At 42.1% G+C, this 18,755-nt stretch overlaps 1 protein-coding gene across 3 annotated transcripts in view; it reads left to right on the top strand.

The window, feature by feature from the left end:
* Positions 1-17,719, top strand: part of Nfia (nuclear factor I A) — a 363,160-nt gene extending 345,441 nt beyond the window's left edge. For all 3 annotated transcript variants that reach the window (XM_048815270.1, XM_048815269.1, XM_048815271.1), the window contains one exon: positions 10,321-17,719. In XM_048815270.1, coding sequence (XP_048671227.1) covers positions 10,321-10,397 — 77 coding nt within the window. In that variant the 3' untranslated portion in view covers positions 10,398-17,719. The remainder of the gene's footprint in view (positions 1-10,320) is intronic.
* Positions 17,720-18,755: the final 1,036 nt, after the last annotated feature.

Genomic DNA, 18,755 nt, shown 5'->3' with positions numbered 1-18,755 from the left:
TCTATATCATTTGAACCTGCCACATTCTGGCAAAATAAATAATAGGATCTCCTATCCATATGGTCATTTAACAAGGGGAAAAGATCATGAAGAACTTATAAACATATGACTGTCATGTAATTCCTAATTGGTTTTATTAAATGATAATAAAGCGACTGTAGAAGTGTAGGGCTATTCCACACTAGCACTGTGGTGTGTGTGTGTGTGTGTGTGTGTGTGTGTGTTCTGAGTGGATTCCTGTATCTCAGTTACTCATTAACCAAATGGAATTTATCAAAAACCAAGAGAGAACAAATTTGCTTGTATGCTTGATTTTAGAAAACACATTCTTGAATCTGTCTTCAACAATCTTTGCTTGCATGATCTCCTCCATCTCAAAAGTCATTACTAAAAAGGTAAAAAATAAATTAAATTTTCTGTGTTAGAATGATATTACCTCTCTCCAAGAAGCAAATCCCTTCCAGGAAAGCCAAGTGGCTGTACCAATCACATATGTTACGTACGTGTCCAAATCACTGGTAAGACCCTTCAAGAGACTGTGGATGCAGGTTTGCAGGAACTTCACCTTGCACCCACCCAACTCCATCGAGAAACTGCCCACGTACATCCTGGAGATACTTAGAAAGAATCTAATTATTTGTAATAATGAATATTGCTTGGTTGTAAATTTAATCTTCACATTTAGAAGGAAATAAATCCAAACATAAAAAGCATTTGCTATTTCAGCATTAAAAACAAAACAAAAAAAATACCGTCATTTGAAACTGCAACTCTCCCATGTAAGTTTGTTTTGCAAGTCACGTCGTAACAAAGACAAGTCTTGTTGTTAAAACCTAAATCCTACCACATTTTCAGAAGGAGGAGGAAAGCATTGTTCACCAGTTCCTGGATTGGGCTTTCAGGGAAGCACTACAGAAAAATCGATGTTTTTAGCCAGGACTCCTGGCTCAGATGAAACCCTGACCTCCAGCCCCCCCATCCAGATCACACTGGTGCTTCCCATATGATGCTGCTTACTTAGATTTTAGGCTAATATTTCAAAGCCATTTTGCGTTTTATGTCCTCCCTCAGATGCTGTATAACTGGTATGATACTGAGGCCTGGCGTGCAGAGAAGTTAAGTTGGACCCCTGATGTCCCGCAGTGCAGGGTTTAGGTCTCTGATCCCATGATCGGACTTTTCCCATGGTCAGGCTCACTCTAACCTCAGTGAGGGATATGCCCAGTTTCACCCCAGTTGGCGACACATCTAACACTGGGAACGAGTCACAGACAACCAAGAATCTAAAGCAAGGTGAAGAAAGGTAAAGGAACGGAATCTGTGAGGTACAACCAGAGAGGTCTCAGGAGGTGCTGGGCCCCACAGCACCAGGATCTGGGCTGGGGTTGGTCCAGCACCCATGCCGGGCAGTCCAGCCCTCAGCCGCACCTCACTGTCCCCCACTCTCTGTTCTCTTGGATCTGAGCGCTGCCGTGCTGCAGCTTCCTCCACGTTCTGCCAGGTTCTGCCTCCCAGCCTAACTTCCTTCCGTGGCTCACTATGGAAGCCTCTTCCGGCTGCTCAGGGAGGTGGCTGGGGCTGGCAGCTCCATTTCTCCTTCACTGCCTTGTCCTTGCCGTGAATGGACCAGGAAGGACTGTCGGTTTTGGACACTCCTTGGGCAAGGGTCTGACCTCATTCTCATGAGCAGCTCAGTCACAGGTGTGCAGGGCAGGAGAGACTTGGAGGAGGAAGAAAAGGGGGCCAAAAAGGAAAGGAGAGGGACAGGGACAGGGCGCAGAGAAGGGTTAAAGTACAGAAGAAGCAAAGACCTATGTGTGGGGCCAGGGGTGTTGGGGTGGGGGCGGTGAGCAGTGGGGTGAAGAAGCCCAAAGGGGCAGATGCTGCCCAGCGTTTGGAAGGCCTCCCTGGCTGGAAAGGTTAGACCGGGAATCTGTTTCTGGCAAAGGAGCGGCTCTTCTGGAATTGTATTACAGGGTGTCTCTTGGAGAATTTCTGAAGCCACTGGACTTTTCACTGTAATGTTGTTCTTCCCCTTTTGGACAGTATCTACCTGCACAGTGCAAACAGTCAGACCTCCTGATGGATTCGCTGCGACCTGAGCCATGCTTGGGAAGAGCAGGAGTGAGGAAGCACACAGTAGAATCATTATTATAATGGGGCCACGCTCTGCTGAGCGCCGACCTCCACTCCCACGCCTCTCTCTTTAAACAGAAAGGTTACCTCCCTGGGCCACCGTTGGGCCAACCCCAAGTGTGACTGTCTGCACTTGTTAGACAACAGGCATTTAATTAAAATTGGAATCCAATGTGTAGAAAACATACATTTTTTCATTTCATAACTCCCCAGGAAACCATATTCCCTTCCTTCCCCACTCCCCACAATGCTCTCCCTGCCAAAAAAAAAAAAAAAAAACCTAGGGAAAAGATGATTTTAATGTGAAATCAAAACTTACAAAGGGCTGGGCCGCTCCTTTATTTTTGCCTTTGGGGCAGACATTAGGCACTAATGAAGCCAGCATTGTGTCTTGAGAGCAGAGCCAGCTTTTTATGGCCAACTTCCCATATGGAGAAGAATTCGTCCCATCTCAGGGCATGAAAATACAGCATTTAATGAATCCATAACTAAAGTCTTTGGTCTTGCGCTTATGTGATACAAGGGGCAGCCTGATGCCTCTTGATATCTTGTTGGCCTTTGTGGAGTCAAAAAAGTTAAAAAAGAACGGATCATAAACACAAGGCCCAAGGTGAGAAGACAACCACCCAGCCCCGCTGTCACCGCCTCTCCCACAGCCCAGCCTCCAGCGCACTGTCTGGGCTCCGCCCAGCACATCCGGCAGTGCCATCCTGGCCCAATAGATGGGCGCACTGGACGAGTTCATCGGGTCCTTGTCCCCTTAATCTCCACGCTGCACCTCAGATCTCAGGCAGCTTCCGTGGCGCGGGCTCACTTTAATGGACAGAATCTATTTTTCATGAAAAAGCAGGAAATAAGCTGTCTCTTTCATAAAAAGATTTACAAAATGTAATCATTGTTGAAATATTCCCTTTGAACTGCCGTGTCCACGGGGGTCTCCGGCTCCCAGAGTCGGGCTTCATTAGAACCTCCTCCTAAGCGGCTCCAGAAGGGCAGGTACGCTGGTGGTGCCTGGCTTTGATGTCTTGAATGAATGAAAGAAAAGCACAATAAAAAAGAGCTGTTGATCAAGCATAAAATACTCTTTAAGCTGACAGAATAGCAGCGTTAACACACCCTAAGCTGCTTTTAGTTTTTCCCTTTTTTCCTCACATTTTCCTGTGCTTTGTGTACAGTGGGGGTTTGTATTTTATAAGAAGTCTCTGATCTATGTAGTATGCCATTCGCTAACAAAAACCAAAATAGGATTGTTTCTGTCCCACTTGGTTGCCTGACTACTCCTACCCTCCCTCCCCTTTCCCCCTCACCCCCAACCTCAGAGGCTCAGTTAGCCTTGCAAGGCAAGGGCCCAAATGCCTTTCATAAACTTGAGCCAATTCCTTTTGTGCTGTTGGTTTCGCCGCTCTGATTTTAATACTGCAATTAAAAACAGATTTTTATTTTCTCAAGAACTTTCTCTTGCGACTGGGGAAAGGGAACTGACGCAGCTGCTACTTTTAACTAAGGAATTATATCATTAAATAAGAGAAAGTGCCTTGTTAAGCGATAACTTTGCTAGGAAAATGGTCCTCTTTAGGTCTCAGGGGGATCCTAAGGTCCCAGACCCATTTATAGTTAGAGAACCTGTCTACTCCAGCTTTCTGGTTTTCTGTCCTTGCCCCTGACCGGGTATCATCTCATCTAATCCCCACAGATGGATAAAGTTGGTATCTCCATTTCATAGAATGGAAAACTGAGACTCAGAGGGGCTGACTAGCTTCCCTAGGGTCATCTAACTAACCCGTAACAGTGCTGGCGCTAGTCTTCCTGTAATGTGGACTTCAGAGTTCTAGATCTTTGCACCATGCACGCAGCCCTCCAGTTAGTCTTCAGAGCAATGCCAGTGGGTCATAGTACGATTTTTAATCCATAAGTCTTTGGTTTCTTGAGGTAAAAGATTAATCGATGAGAACATAAAGGGAGACCAAAAGAAAAATTGACTTGGTGGTAAGGAACACCGGGGCAGCCTGGGATATGGTGAAAGATTCCGACCTTGGAACACTGTCTGCGTAATTGGATTGTGTGTGCTCTCAAGGTTTGGAGGTACCGGATGGCTTATTGGGTAAAAAGATTAGTGTTTTCCCATCTTGAGGTTTGAACCAAAACTGAGGTCTTGGCTGGAAGCAGCACAGCCATTCTCCAGGGAGTGGTGGTTTGGACAACGGCTCTGTGCTCGTAGCAAGCAGGCAGCGGTCCATGTTACAGAACCGTTACACATGCTGCTGACCCGCTGGGCCACGCTCGGCCCAATGCAGCAGCTCTTCTGTCGGAACTGCCTGGGGCGGCTTGTGAAGTCTTGTGTTTCTCCAGGGAGAGTGCCTGTCATTTGGGGAGGCGTGAGCATGTGGTGTGAGTGTGGATGTGGCCCTACTGGGCCAGGAGTCACTCATCTAGAGGCCTTGCTTTACCCTCCTTGGGTGAGAGATGCCTGGCTTTGGGAAGTTGTATGCAGCATGTTTCTCCTTGCTTATTCAATGGTGTTTGTCAGGCACCTTGTGTGCCGGACACTGGGGATGCCACACCTGAGAAGGGAGGCATCTTTCTTAAGGAAAAAAACAGGTTATTATAGTTCAGCCACCATGACAGGTGAACCCTGTGGGTAAAGTCCCTAAGAAGACCTCTCAGAGGAAGGAACATGTAACTTGGAACCCAAGGATGAGCAAAGTGCTAGAAAAGCCAAGGAAGAGGCTCAGAATGTTCCAAGGCCCAACAGGGAGAAAGCACTTGGCTTTGGGGATCTAAAAGAAGTTTAACAGGGCACAAGTGTTGAGTACAAGTGGTGGAAAGATAAGGCCACTAAGGTGAGCAGGGCCACTCACAGCCCATTAATGTTTTAATAGTTTCCTGTACAATAAACAAGTCTTGGTTTAGAGTTATTGAAAACAGGCTTTCTTTAATTAACAAAATAAAATCAGACAAGAAAAATGACCACGGAGATCAAAGCCCAAGGCTGGCAATACCAATAACTAACACCTGAGTATAGCTTGCCACTCTCTTCAGAAGGAACCCATGGAAGCCAACGCCTTCCTCTCACATTCTGCATCCAACTGCAGAATGGCCTTCACGGCCATCCCCTGGGCTCCCGGGAACAGGGCCGGCTTTACTTGGAGTCACACAGGGAGTCAGTGGGAAGAGAGGGCCTGAGTCCGAGTCCTTCTGACAGTACATATCAGCCTCTTCAGTTTACAAAGATCCTACTGTGAGGAAAGCAAGATTTCTGATATTGGGAAGAGTATGGAAGTCTAAAATCCAGCCCCTTCTTCCTGCTAGACAATAAAATCCTCAAGAGCAGGGACCATATGTATTTTATTCACAGAATCCCCTGAGCCTGTATCTCTAGCACCCAGCACACAATCAGCCCTAAGTGCTCACTGAATGAGTGACTAATGCTCCCAAGTGGTTGATACTAATGGGAGAAGCTCTGGGCATACTCCGAGGCCCAATTTACTTCCATCGTATTGGAGCGGGGAGAGGGGACTACCAGGTTTGGGGCTGGTTTGCCAAGGACAACTCATTCATAATCAGTAGTGAGCTTAGTTCATCCAAATAAGAGCAGGAAGCCAAAAATAGCTAACTGGATTAGTGTGACCCAGCAGAGGTAGCCTTGAGAGAAAAGGCAAAATGGTGACTGTGACTCATGCAGTCTTAGTTAGCAGCATCCTCTTTGGGGGCCGGTGGGGAATTGAGCCTGGGAGGTGGGGGAGAAGCTCCCTGTATTTTTGTGTTTCCGTTTTATGTGTGTAAATGTCCTTAAATAACCCACCTTGCCAGGAGAAGAAAGCAAAGTGTCACACCCAGTTCTGGATTCCACATTAACAACCTCCTTCCGCAGTGTTAAACTTTGCCCTTGAGGCCTTTTGTTTAACTTTTTAATTTGAAAAACAGATTCTGCCCTGTCACAGTCTGTTCCACACACACACACCCACCCTCAGCACCCTATCTTTTTGTTTCCCCTTTTGGTTCAAGTGAAAATATAACTATCTCAGAGAGACATATTTCTTTTTGTTTTTAAAATGTGCATCCTGCCCTCTCTGTGAAAAGCTATAAAAGGCTTTTTCAGAAGTTGCCCTACACATTGGAATGTGTGTCATTAGTTAAGGAGTTGAGTCCCTTGGCTTCACCCACCTCGTCTTCAGTACCTCATGACCCAACTTTGGAAAATGGTCTCAGTGTCCTAATTGCTCTCCATGAGGCATAAGAAATGAAACAGATTGGCACTGTCAGATTGGCCTGCCATTCCAGGTTTCCTGTTTAGGATGCAGTCGAATAGATACTGTTTGTGGTTCCTAAAATACTGTGTATTCCAGAATTCAGGCAGAATGGGATTCGAACTTTCGTGGAGCTGTAAATTAAAGGGCGGGAGGTGTGATAAAACTCCATAGAGAACTGTGAAGGGAAAAAAAAAATGTCGCGCTGCAATGGTTAAATGAAATTTTATAAGCACATTCAGCGTGGAGCTGTTTTGCATTACATGAGTTGAATACCTTAGAGACGCCACATCTGCAGGCACTTTATTAAATCCTTAGTCAGCACTTTCCAACCTGATGAGATTACTTCTTCATCTGACTGGAGAGAAGGAAAGCTGAGCTCTTGTCCCGGACTGCAGATTTCTTTTGATGTTTCACCTTGAACACTGAAAGAGGACAGTTCCCCCCTCCCACCCCCAGTACATCACAAGCTCTAGGCATTGGGAATGTAACTGACTAATTGTACCCAACCAGAGACTTTGTGGGAGTGTGGATTTATGGACCTCCAAAACAACTGTAGCTGAATGTTCCTGAGGGGAAAAAATAGATCAAAGCTCTGTGTTTACTTCCTTAATGTAAATGTATCAAGATAACATCATCCAATATTGTATTGTAATATTGCAACTCACAGGAGATAAGGGACAGAGATTCCTTTGTAGTCCATCTGGCTACAGTAGAATAGATTAAGGGGCTATAAAGTATGAAGGCAGAAACCATATGAAACCTAAGCTTATGTCAGTAAATGTCTCAAGAAGATTTTTTGACTCTCCATAAATGAATTTTGTTTAATGTGTCAACATTTTCCCAGTGGTTTGCTATTCAATCCCAACAATTTAACAATCTCAGATTTCTTTTATATATTTCCTGTATGGCCCAAGAAGAAAATAGGCAGAATCATTCTTCAATGAATGTTTTGAAACTTTCCCTGCTTGCATAATGAAAATTAAAAGAAAATATCACACAAGAAAATAGGTTTTCCAAAAGTTGTCTTGTCCATCTGGTGTTTCTGCAGTTCATGGAAGTTCACAGAAGTCGAGAGGCTTATCCATGTGTGGCTGTCACACTTGTCACAGAAAGATTATGAGAATCTTCAAGTGCAAACTGATCATTAGGAAATTTGGTGAAATGGATGAATTTACTATTAGTAGAACTGTTTATGTGCTATTTCTGCCAAAGAAAGAAAGAAAGATTGGTTCCTGGTGTGGTTTCCCTGACTTCCCCTTCTGGAAGATCCTGGTCAAGTAGCCGGGTTAATTGTCATGAAGATTAGTGTGATGTTGAAATAAGTACTAATGGTCAAATTACAGGAGTAAAAAAGTGGAAGAATAGGTTTTGGTTTGGGCCTGAAAGGGTTAATTAAGGTTTTTTCACGGGTTATTAAAGACCCCCAATCCCTGCCTCAGGAGTCATATTGACACCCCACCACAGGGCAGCTTGGCTCCTCTATTGACATGTTGCTGGTCAGAACACAATAGCCTTCTGTCTGCAAATCATTGCTAAAATCATCTCAAGGAAAGAAAGTTCGAAAGCTTTAAGGTTAGACAAAAGCCCAAGAGTTGCAGCATGCAGCTCAAAAACCCAGAGTCAGCAACTTCTATTGATTAAAAACTAACCTTTAAAGTAACTCTGAGAGTGTGTGGTTAGCATTTAAATTTAAACATGTCATGAGTTGATTTGTGTTACTGAATACCAACTCAGAAGGAGTAACATTCACATCGCATTTTTTTTCCTAATTCCCTTAAGCAGCTAAAGTATTTCATGAAATGTCAATAGGGCAAAAAGAAAAAGGGGAGGGGCCCAAAGCTGGGCCTTGTAGTTTTCTTTCCCATGCAAATATTCACCCCCCAAAAGAAAAGTGTGGAGAGTGAAACACAATAATTAGTCCTTTGTCTAACTTTCCCAAGTGCCAGAGAAAGACAGATTAATTAAATATACAACAGTGTTGGTTTTTGGAGTGGGGGTCTTGCTTGCTGTGTAGGTCATAAATTAGGCAGAATAAATACTTCAATGTGTTTGCAGTGGGCCTGCTACGTCAGAACCACTGGAAGGTTGGTGGGAGGAGAGCGGAGGGTTTCTTGCTAATGATAGTCACGTCTGGGTCTGTCTGGTTGCTCTTAGCAACCAGACATGATGTAACACCAGGATGAACTTGAACTTGGGGGACTTGAAAAGAGAACAATAGACCAGAGCAATCAATAAAGCCTATTTCAGTGAAGGATTACAGAGCTGCTCTGGGGTAACCTTGTCGGCAAGGCACATACTGAATAGTAAGATGTGTGAAGAAACTTTTTTTTTTTTTTTTTTTTTGCTTTGCTTTTTAAGAGAAGTGCAGAGGCACTGCAGATTTTTGTAGTGCCCTGAGGTCTCGTCCAGAGACAGTGGTATGGAAAACTGCTCCCCCTGCCGACTCACTGAGTCCCAGGCCTTTGCTTTAAGAATTAACCAGTCTGTCACATTGAAGAAGTCTGGAATTTTACAACTGTCTTAGAAAGTGTGCAAACAGAAATTGTGAGCATTGTTTGCCGCACTCAGAGTTTGAGAGTGTTCTGTTAAAGTGTGAATGCAGTTCTAACGTGGATCAGCATCCGCTATTTAGGAGAGGCCTACTAAAAATAAAAACACTTTGGGGGCCTGACTCCCTCTCCTTCTTTTCTCCCTCTTCTTTCTTTGGTCTAGTTAGATGTAGGCCATGTGTAGTTGCCAGAATGATTTCCTTTCAGGACACAAGAGGCTCTATTGTTTTCCTCAAAGCATGTGGATGAAGAATAACATCAGATGATGAGCAGTTGTTCACTTTAGACTGAGGGTTTTTAAACTCCTCTGGAAATCAAAGGTAGTTTGTGTAACCAGGAAATCTTATACCAACCTCCAGGTAGCTCTTTTTTAGCCATTCTTCAGCCAGTCCTGACTTTACCTAATGGAATCTCTTAGACAAGGCCAGGCCTTCACCTGACTGAATCATCCACACATGACCCACTCTGAGGCACTTTTCAGTGACTAATGACAAATGCAGTGAATTTTTCAGGGTATTGCCGGAGGAAAGTTGGCAAAAGCCATATACTTTCTAATTCACTTAAGACTCTGATATTAGTCTATACTTGGTCACTTTGTTTAGCGAACTTAACTTTCTTTGCTGACAAAGAAATGCCAGCAAAATAAGTAATGTCCTACTGGAGTATGACTCAAAGCTGATCATCTATGGGTTCATGAAAGGAGAAGGTAGCTGGGCCCAGACATGGAGACCTTTAAATGCTGAAAGGACAAAAGCATGGCCTCATTTACCCTGTGGACCTAGTGGCAGTTACCAAGGCGAAGTCTTGCTCCTTTTTGATGATTATGTGTCCTTTCTGAAAATATTATTTTAGAAATATTGGACTGAAAGGAGCTTTAATTTATTTCCTGAAGTCGACCTCACACACATAAGAGGAAGGAGAGAGTAAGAGAAATGAGTGGCTTTCCCTAAATTACCCAGGAGATGACCAAGGGCTTCTCCCCCTTTACCTCCTCGTTCATGGCATTGTTGCTAACACCTGTGCCTGCTAAAGAATGCTGCAGTCACCCTGTGGGCACCCAACGTGTGCCCACTCATTGGAAGGAGACACTGAAAATCATCCAAGTCACCTAGCCATTAATTACCCCATGAAACCTCTTCTTTCTCCCATTCTCCATTCACTCAGCTCTTCTTGGGTGAAGATATTCTGTATTCCAGGCTGAGAACTGAATGAGCAACAAGATGGTCAACTTCTACAATAGGCTGTTTTGCAAACTGGACTTTTGGGTTTTTGTGACAAGGATAGAACCCAGGGCCTCACACACACCAGTCAAGCGCTGTGTAAGTGAGCTACACCCCAGCCCCACAAACTGCCCTTCTAACTGCACTCTTCCTTTTGTCTTCCAGTCCTGGTACCTGGGATAAAAGTTGCAGCGTCCCACCATCCACCAGACAGACCACCTGACCCCTTCTCAACTCTGTAACATGGACGCAACCTCAACCCAGCGCGGTTACAACTTCACTGTCAGTGGAAGGGGAGAGAAACCGATTCAAATCAACTTGTACATGGAAACAGCAAGCATTATGGTCAAACAGCAAAGGCCATAACCTTTCGGGATTTTTTTTTTTTTAAATACTTTAGGGACTGTTGTAATTTCTCATATGGTGCTGGAAATGGTTGGGCTTTGTAACATTTGGAGTGTTTCCGTGGTAGCGTGAGCATTAGGTGATGTGGCTAGCGGAGGACTACCCTTGCTCACTGACTTCCTGCTGTAACACACTTTCCTTACGGAGCCTGGCTGTTTCACAGTATTTCATGAATTTACCCACACAGGTGTGATCCTTCTTGAGCATTCAAGAGGCACATGGAGAACTAAATCTTTTGTAGTAGCTGAGATCTGCAATATATAACTTACGGGACAGTCAAAGGGCAATGTTTTTCTGTAACATATTGGAAAAAGAAAATGCAGTTATGTTCCTTTTTTATTTTTCTTTTAGTTTGGTTTGGTTCAGCAGTCAGCAGTTAAGTATATAACATGGCCCGCAAGGACAATGAATCCACTCACGTTGCAGAACAATTCCGAAAATGGCAAACTACTACTACTATTCAGTTTTTTAAAAGTTTTGAAATGCTGCACTTACATTAAAAACAACAACAACATTTTTCAACAATTTCAACAATGACACAAAAATTCACATGGAAATGGGGAAGATGGTCTGTGTTGACAGAAACTGACAGGAATCAATCAAAACAATCGAATTTTGAATTGAGTAAAGTGCAATTTCATTGGATAGCTAAATATCTTTGTAAGATAGAGATTGTTGAAAATTCTATTTTTGTTTTTCAAGTCCTTCCACCCCAGGACTCTAAATTATTGGGGTAAAAAACAGCCTTGCAAGAAAAAAGGGGAGCTATTTTTGCTTTTTATGTTTTTTATTGTTAAACTTGTATCCCTTTAAAAACTGAAGGAAAATTTAAAAAAAAAACAAAAAAACAAATCTAATGGTGCTTTTACCACAATATGTTAACTACATTAAATGCTAATTAATTATTTTCTGTTATCAAAGCACATAACTAAAATGAAATCATGGTATCTGTTAATTTTATAAGCTAGAAGTCATTATAATGAATCATGCCAATTCTGAAGATTTTTACATGTATCTGGCAACATAGGATTTATCAGTTATCAGACACCTCATGGTACCAGAGATTGTCCAGAAGTTTTAAAGACCTTTGCGTCCCTGAACTGGGCTATGGGAAAAAATAATAATAATAATAATAATAATGAAACCAATACTGACACAAATGCTGGTGCCCATTCAGATCAAGGGCACTTGTTAGGGAAAAACAAAGTTTGCACCCCCCAAATGTCCTGTATCTTATGTAAAAAAGAAAAAAAAGAGAAAAAAAGAAACAAACAAACAAAAACAAAAAAAAGTGCAAGTGATTTTTCTACCAGACAGCGAAGCACCCCTTTGCTTCCCATGCAACTTCAAGAAGGTTCCCTAAACTATACATATATAAACGTTCTGGTTGGCGGCCCTGCTGATCAGAGGAAGTCTCTGCATGTTCTAGTGTTAGTAACTAATTTTTATATAGTTAATGTAGGATAAAGTAGAGTGCATTAAGACACAATATGGTAACCCTCCTCTAGGCACTTGCCTTTAAACTTTGTTTTCAGCCCTTCAGAAGGGTTCTACTACTGTCCTATACAATCAAGTAACTGAAATTCTTGGGAAGACACTTTGCTCCTCATCTTCCCCCCCCCCCAACAATGTTGTTTTGTTTTGTTTTTTTTCCTTAATTTGCACGAAAACAAAAAATTCCATATCAATGTGCCTTGCCCTGGATAGCGATTATTTGTGGAATTGTTGCACATGCTCCTCTATTGAAAGGGGTTTTTCCCTCGTCAAGCATTTGGAGACACTTTTTGTAAAATGTGACTTTTATGTCAGCCATCGTCAGTTTCAACATCTAGAACTCAATAGAAAGTCAGTTGTCCCGCAGATAGGAGTAGTCGTTATTGTCCTGTGTGGTCAGTGGCAGTGCATTGCTGAGATCTGTAGATGCTTAGAATGTCAGTATTTTGGATGTTGCTGCATTTTACAATTTATTTTGAGTCTTCCTTATTCCCCCCCCAGATATATGAAAATATGCAATACCTGCTTATATCATGTAGAAAAAGCTTAGCAATTATTAATTTTTCTTTTCCTTTTCCTTTTTTTTTTTTAATTTGACCAAAGTCAGTGCTGCACTTGACGCAGTGTGTTTTAGGTGTTTGTCTTTGTACTTTTTGTGATTTTTGAATGCACGTGCGCAGGAAGGGCTCCTCTTAGAGAAGCAGTCAAACTGTGAAGCACTAAGCTGACCCTGCTTCAAGCAATTTTGTTTTTACAACTGTTCCTTTCACAAGCAAGCCTTAAAAAAAAAGAAAAAAAGAAAAAAAAAGACAACTTCCTTTTTCTTCAGCTCCCACACCCCATTTTTCTTAGCAGACTGCAGTCAATCCACATTCAATAAAAAGTATATAATGCCCATTTTTATATGCACGTTTTTAAACTTCCAAGTTCTGAAAATTGTTTACTGGTTATCTCTATTTAAGGAAAAAAAAATAAAATAAAACATTTTGGATTTTCATATGTGTCTGATAAGTGGTTGAATAGTCGTTTGGCGCTGTTGTATGGTGTGATTGTCAGTGTACGGTGTCACTTCCTATAGCCAGCCAGCATACTTTGCCTTCCCCTATAGCACTTAGCTGGGCATTACTTTATTATGACATATGTGCACTAAAAAAAAAAAAAAAAAAAAAGGAAAAAAATTTTAAAAAGGAAGAAAAAAACAGAAAAGAAAGAAAGAAAAAAAATAGCAGCTTTCAGTGCTTCACAGTGAAGGGAAAAAAGCCTAGACAAACATTTTGTCAGAACCTTGCAATAAGCCAAGGTATTACCAGTAAATTGGTTGTATATACAATAAAATTGCACCCTTTTTTAAAACAAAACAAACTAAGCAATAGTTTGGGCAGTTCTAGTTGTTTTTAGTGCGCATGTTGTAGTCATGACTGCAAAGAGAGAGAATAAACTGCCCACTCAGAAGATATGTAATTTGTATTGTTGTATAGTTTTATTGATTACACTGATTTATTCTACCCTATTTTATAATGCAGGACTTTTGTAATGTTGTTTAAATGAGGAAAAAAATTCTGTCAAATTAGCCTAGTGAAATTTCTGATTGTTCATTATAAAGGCGGCGTTCATAGAATTGCTTTTCTTTCTTTTTTTTCCCCCACTTTGGGAACTGGATTTAAGTTTAAAACTTTCCTGTTTCCCTTTTTTTTTTTTTTGTAAGTATTTAAATACAGTTATTTTTTTTTCTCTCAATGGTATAGCATATTCCTATGCTTGAGAAGTATAGGTCTACTGAAAAACCATTGTAAATGGACTTTACAGGTATGCTGTATTTTTGAAGGTATTTTGTTGTATTAAGTTTGATGAAGCTAAAATTAGGGAACTCTGAACAGATTTGCAGGAAAAAAAAATGTTTTAAAGGCTTTAAAACATTAGGGAGGCAGTCTAGGGTGATAACAAACAGGGGTTAAGTATTAAGTACACTAAGTTACATTTTTGTTCATGTTCCATTGTCCAGAAAGCAGCAGGAAACTGTAGTTCAGTGTGATCAAGCAGGAAAAAAGAAACACCAACAATCGGGAGTGTGTTGCTTTTTAGATTAAAAGCTGAGCAAAGATGTTTGAGGAAGACTTTGCTACCTGGGGTGTGCAGACAGACAGACTGAGAGCTATCAGCATTTGAAGGCCCAGCCCTCCATTCTGAGACACATTTGAATTTTCTCCCCATCAAATGGCATTAGCAAGATTGGCAAAGATAGTCCCTCAAGTGACTCCATGTTTTTTCTTTGGGAACTGAAGTCAGAGGCACAGACACTAATTCTTATAATTTATCAATGTACTTTTTCTTTTGGCCCCTTCCCTTGCTACCATCAAAGGCTTTTTTTCTGATCCTTCCAGGGCAGAGGCCCACCCCTATTGCCACTCACTGACACCCATCCCCAGCCTTTTTCGTCCTTCTGAGCTTTCTGTTTCTTCACCCCCTGGCAGGACAGTTACTTCTTGTCAGCTCATTCCCTACCCTGGCCTAGGTCCGGGGGGGCTCCTGGGCGGCCTGTGGGGCTACACCTCTTGAAGCTTGTGCTCTTCATTTTCTGACAGTCGAAGTGTGAAGGACCCAAACTTTCTAGTCACACATTCAGTCAGCCCACAGGAATATGCAGGACCCATCTCAGAAAATCTTGTCTTTCACTTTTTCAAACCCTGATCCCCGCATGCTTTGATTCTATTATAGTGACCGTGCCAGGAAGTACTTATGAAATCTGATTTTAAAAAAACGTTTGTTCCCCTGTGATTGTTTTTTGGGGGGAGTGGTTTCTAAGAATGTCATCTAACATACTTTACATCCATGTCTGGAAATATCTTTGTCCACAGTGGTGGTGGTGGTGGTCTTTCTCTCTCTCTCTCTCTCTCTCTCTCTCTCTCTCTCTCTCTGTGCTTCTCTTTCCTTTCTTTCTGTTTCTGGGTGGCAGGCCTCCATAGGACACATGTAATACACAACTGGCATGGTAATGTAAGGAGAGCATCAGGGGCACCTCGAAGCCCACCCTCCAGACCTGTCCTAGGTGGTCTCAGAAGCTGCTCTGCCCGTGGGCACAGCTTTCATCCCCATTGGCTGCCGAGGCCATTTTGTCTTGAAGTCAATGCATGTACTTATTGTCTGACAGTCCACCTGCTCTGCCTTCTCCACGTCCAAGGCTGTGCATTTGTCTAATTAGTGTCATGTATGTTTCCCTTTTATTTTTTCCAATAAAAAAAAAAGCAGTGGGATGAAAATTGCTTTGATATATAGCAGGTAACATTGAAGCTATTCCATAGCACTTAACTGTAGTGAATACTGTGTCACCAATTCTGAGATCAATTTAATGTTTAATGCAAATCCATTACATGGTGCTATTACAGGCTGACAAAATGATTTACACAAATGTGACAACTTGGGCTCAATTCACTCTGCTTTCCAACAGTGTAAATGCATAGCAGTGTTTATCTGCATGAGAACTATGCACTAATCTATCTGAAGAAAAAAAAAACTATATCAACTTTGGTATCTACTTTCCGTTTACTTCAATCCTTGCCTTTTTGGTCATTGTTATAATGCCAGCTTTAGGACAGAAAGAAATATAAGAAAACCAGCATAATACCTGATATATTAAAATGTAGTGCCTGTGAAATCTGTATTATATTGCTCTTCTGAAGTAAGATTTTTCTACACCGGTAGCCTTCGCTGTCTGTCAGTCAGGACCTCTGGTATAGGTGATGTAAAATAACCGTACAATATTAATGCATGCTATCCATAATGCTTAGTGAACTGTATGAATATTACTCAAAGTTATGTTAGTCTTTTTTTCTGACTTGGTTCTTGTCAGCTAGGTTTAAAGGTATTTCACTGAGAACGCAAATTCTGTCTTTTCTTGATTTCAGTTGTTTTCAGTATTTTGGAGGTATACATTGACTTAAATTCAGTATTACTTGTGTTTTGTTTTCGGGGTTTTTGTTTGTTTGTTTGTTTTCTTTTCTTTTCTTTTTCCTAGGGGCAAGCATGGGTGTTTGGTTTCAGAAATCAGTACCTGGCAAGATTTTTTGTCTCAAAACTACCATTTGAAGTTCAAGAACTCTGCTCTGAAGCCACTCTGAGAACATTTCCAAGTGAGGGACATTTCCTTGACCCTTTGGAAGCTATGCTGATACAGAAACATTTTCTCAATGGACAGTGTTCGGCCAGGTACCCATGCTTGATCTGTCTTCACACCAGACCTTCTCACATTAAAGGACAAAAAAGAAAAAGAAAAAAAAACTTTTAAGAAATCACGTGGCTATTTAGTTTCATGCACAGTTGCAATATTTTCTTCAGAAATAAAACTCTGTACAAACTTTGGGCCCGATTCATAAGAAAAAGAAGTTTGCTATTAACACGGGATTTTTTTAAAATATACTTTTTTGTTCTAAATTTGAAATGACTTGCTTTCCAAATTAAATAAATTTTCTTATTTTCCTCCTAAGTCAGACTTTTATTCCCCAAAGGGTTACATTAAACAGACACTAAGGGCACGGGGTATAGGGAAAATATCCCAGTAATGCTCAGAAAGTTAAGGGGGACCCCCCCCCCCATAGTTGAGCCAGCCCATGAGGTAAGACCTTCCTTGTGTGCTTAGTTTCCCATATGGACTCATTGAGCAATTTGGTTCAAAAACCAAAATTTACAAAATGTGTCTGGACCACAGAAATATAGGGTGACAGTGCTCCCTCTGATCTAACCAGAGCACCTTCTGGTAGAAAACACCCCTCTGCTTATACAATGTGAACTTTCATATCTCTACAGTGGTTCAAGGACAGTGTCCAGCAAATTGGGACATCATTCCTGCTGCTTGATGCTCAGTTTCTCAAAATGACAAAAGTATCATTTTATCTTTGACTGTATTTGTGTTGTTCTTATTTTTTTTAATTTTAGTGTTTTTCTTGGTAATAGTCTAAATTTTTTTTAATATCTCAATTAAAGGTCATAAGGCCTCTGGCCACATTGGGATGAAACTGTAAAAGAGCTGCCAGCTCCGTTTTTTTCTCCCTAGTTTCAGACCACAGTCTGTGACCACAAAGGCATTTGGTAGCCTTGCCACTGAAACACTCACAGAATAGACTAGGAGTCCACGGGTTTCCAGAAGGTCCTTGGGAAGATACCCAAGGGCAAGTCCATGGTGCCCCTACCCGCCCTGACCTATCCCCAGAACAAGTCCACTGGAGACTTTTCCCACCACACATGGAAACTGTCCACTCAAAATACCTCCGATTTTCATTTCAAATTTTTGGGGTGAGGAGATTAAACACTTCCAGTGGTGGCAAAAGAAATCTATTGTGAAACTGAACTCCCCCCGTGTTAATAACTTGGTCTGAAATTCGTTTTTATGAGCCGGGCCCCCTGTGCCTCTAGTATACTTGTATTGACTCTCATAGTTACCCTTTTAGTTTTACTGTGTTCTGTGAAAATTTGTAATTGGTTGAGAATCACTGTGGGCGTCCATTCTTATTCAACTAAATCTCCACAGGGTTTTTGAGCTGGTGTGGATTAGTCTAACTCTTGTATTCAACCATTAGTGCTACCACCTTCTCACATTACAATACAATTACTGGAAGCAAGTACTGCATTTCCTATGCAACAAAAAAGGAAAAATAAAAAATTGCTAATGCTATGGAAGCTGTGTTGTCATTTGCTTTACACCATGCCTGGGTCGTTGAGTGACAGTTATGGTGTACGCTGAATCTTCTCCCAGAAACAGTCTTTTTTGCACCATGGATCTGTGTTAGCCTTGATGGCTGGCTGGCAAATAGTGTCCTTATCAGTGTTCTAATGGGTAGTGTTGTTTTACACCTAGTCGGACAAATATAGGACTCCCTGCCCACGTAGTACTTAGCATGTGCCTGATAACTGTTCTAAGGGCTCTCTGTATGGCATCAGTTAGGGCCCAATCAGGAATCAGGAATATGATTCCCTAGGTTTTCCAACAGGGGCCTCTAACATAGCCTAAATGTTAATAAAATGGAGCACAGCCACCAACCATGGAGCTACCAACCAAAAGTGGGTCACCAGAACCTAAGTACTGAGGAGCACACACCACTGATACTTGGATCATTTGAGGAGGGGTGGGATGCCACATGGCTGATACTCAGACCTCTGAGGAAACATGGTGAATGGTGCTAGAATCACCCTGGGGGACAAGGTCAAGAGTACCAGAACTTCTGAGGAGGCAAGGCACAGCTGGTGAAGCACAGCTGGTGCTGAAAGGAGCTGGAGGCCATGGTTACAACTGTCCTCTGCGACTGTTGCATTGTGAGTAGGACCTGAGGCCGAGGAAGCCTTTCCACCTCTCCATACTCCTCCCGGGTGCCTGCCAGAGCCTTCCATGGGCCACATCTAGTGATAGCCACCCGGCAGGGAGTCTGGAAACTATACTGAGAGGAATACCAGTCCCAACCCCCAAAAGCAGCAGAAGGGTGAGCTTGGAAGACAGAGACAGGAAGCAAATAAGCAGCACGTGCATCCTAATCCATTTAGACCTCACCACCACCCTGTGAGAGAGAGACTATTTTTATCCCCTTGTTACAGATGAGGCATAGAGATTAATAGGCAGAGTGGGATTCAAATTCAAGAATTCTGGCTCCAGCTGCCATCCTATCATCTCCATAATATATTCATTCCATTGTTTACACAAAAAAATACTTATTGAG

This window comes from Marmota marmota, unplaced genomic scaffold (assembly GCF_001458135.2).
Source record: "Marmota marmota marmota unplaced genomic scaffold, marMar, whole genome shotgun sequence".
In the NCBI taxonomy this organism is placed as follows: Eukaryota; Metazoa; Chordata; class Mammalia; order Rodentia; family Sciuridae; genus Marmota; species Marmota marmota.
The sequence above is the reverse complement of the archived record's forward strand: the minus strand, read 5'-3'. Positions and strand labels throughout refer to the sequence as shown.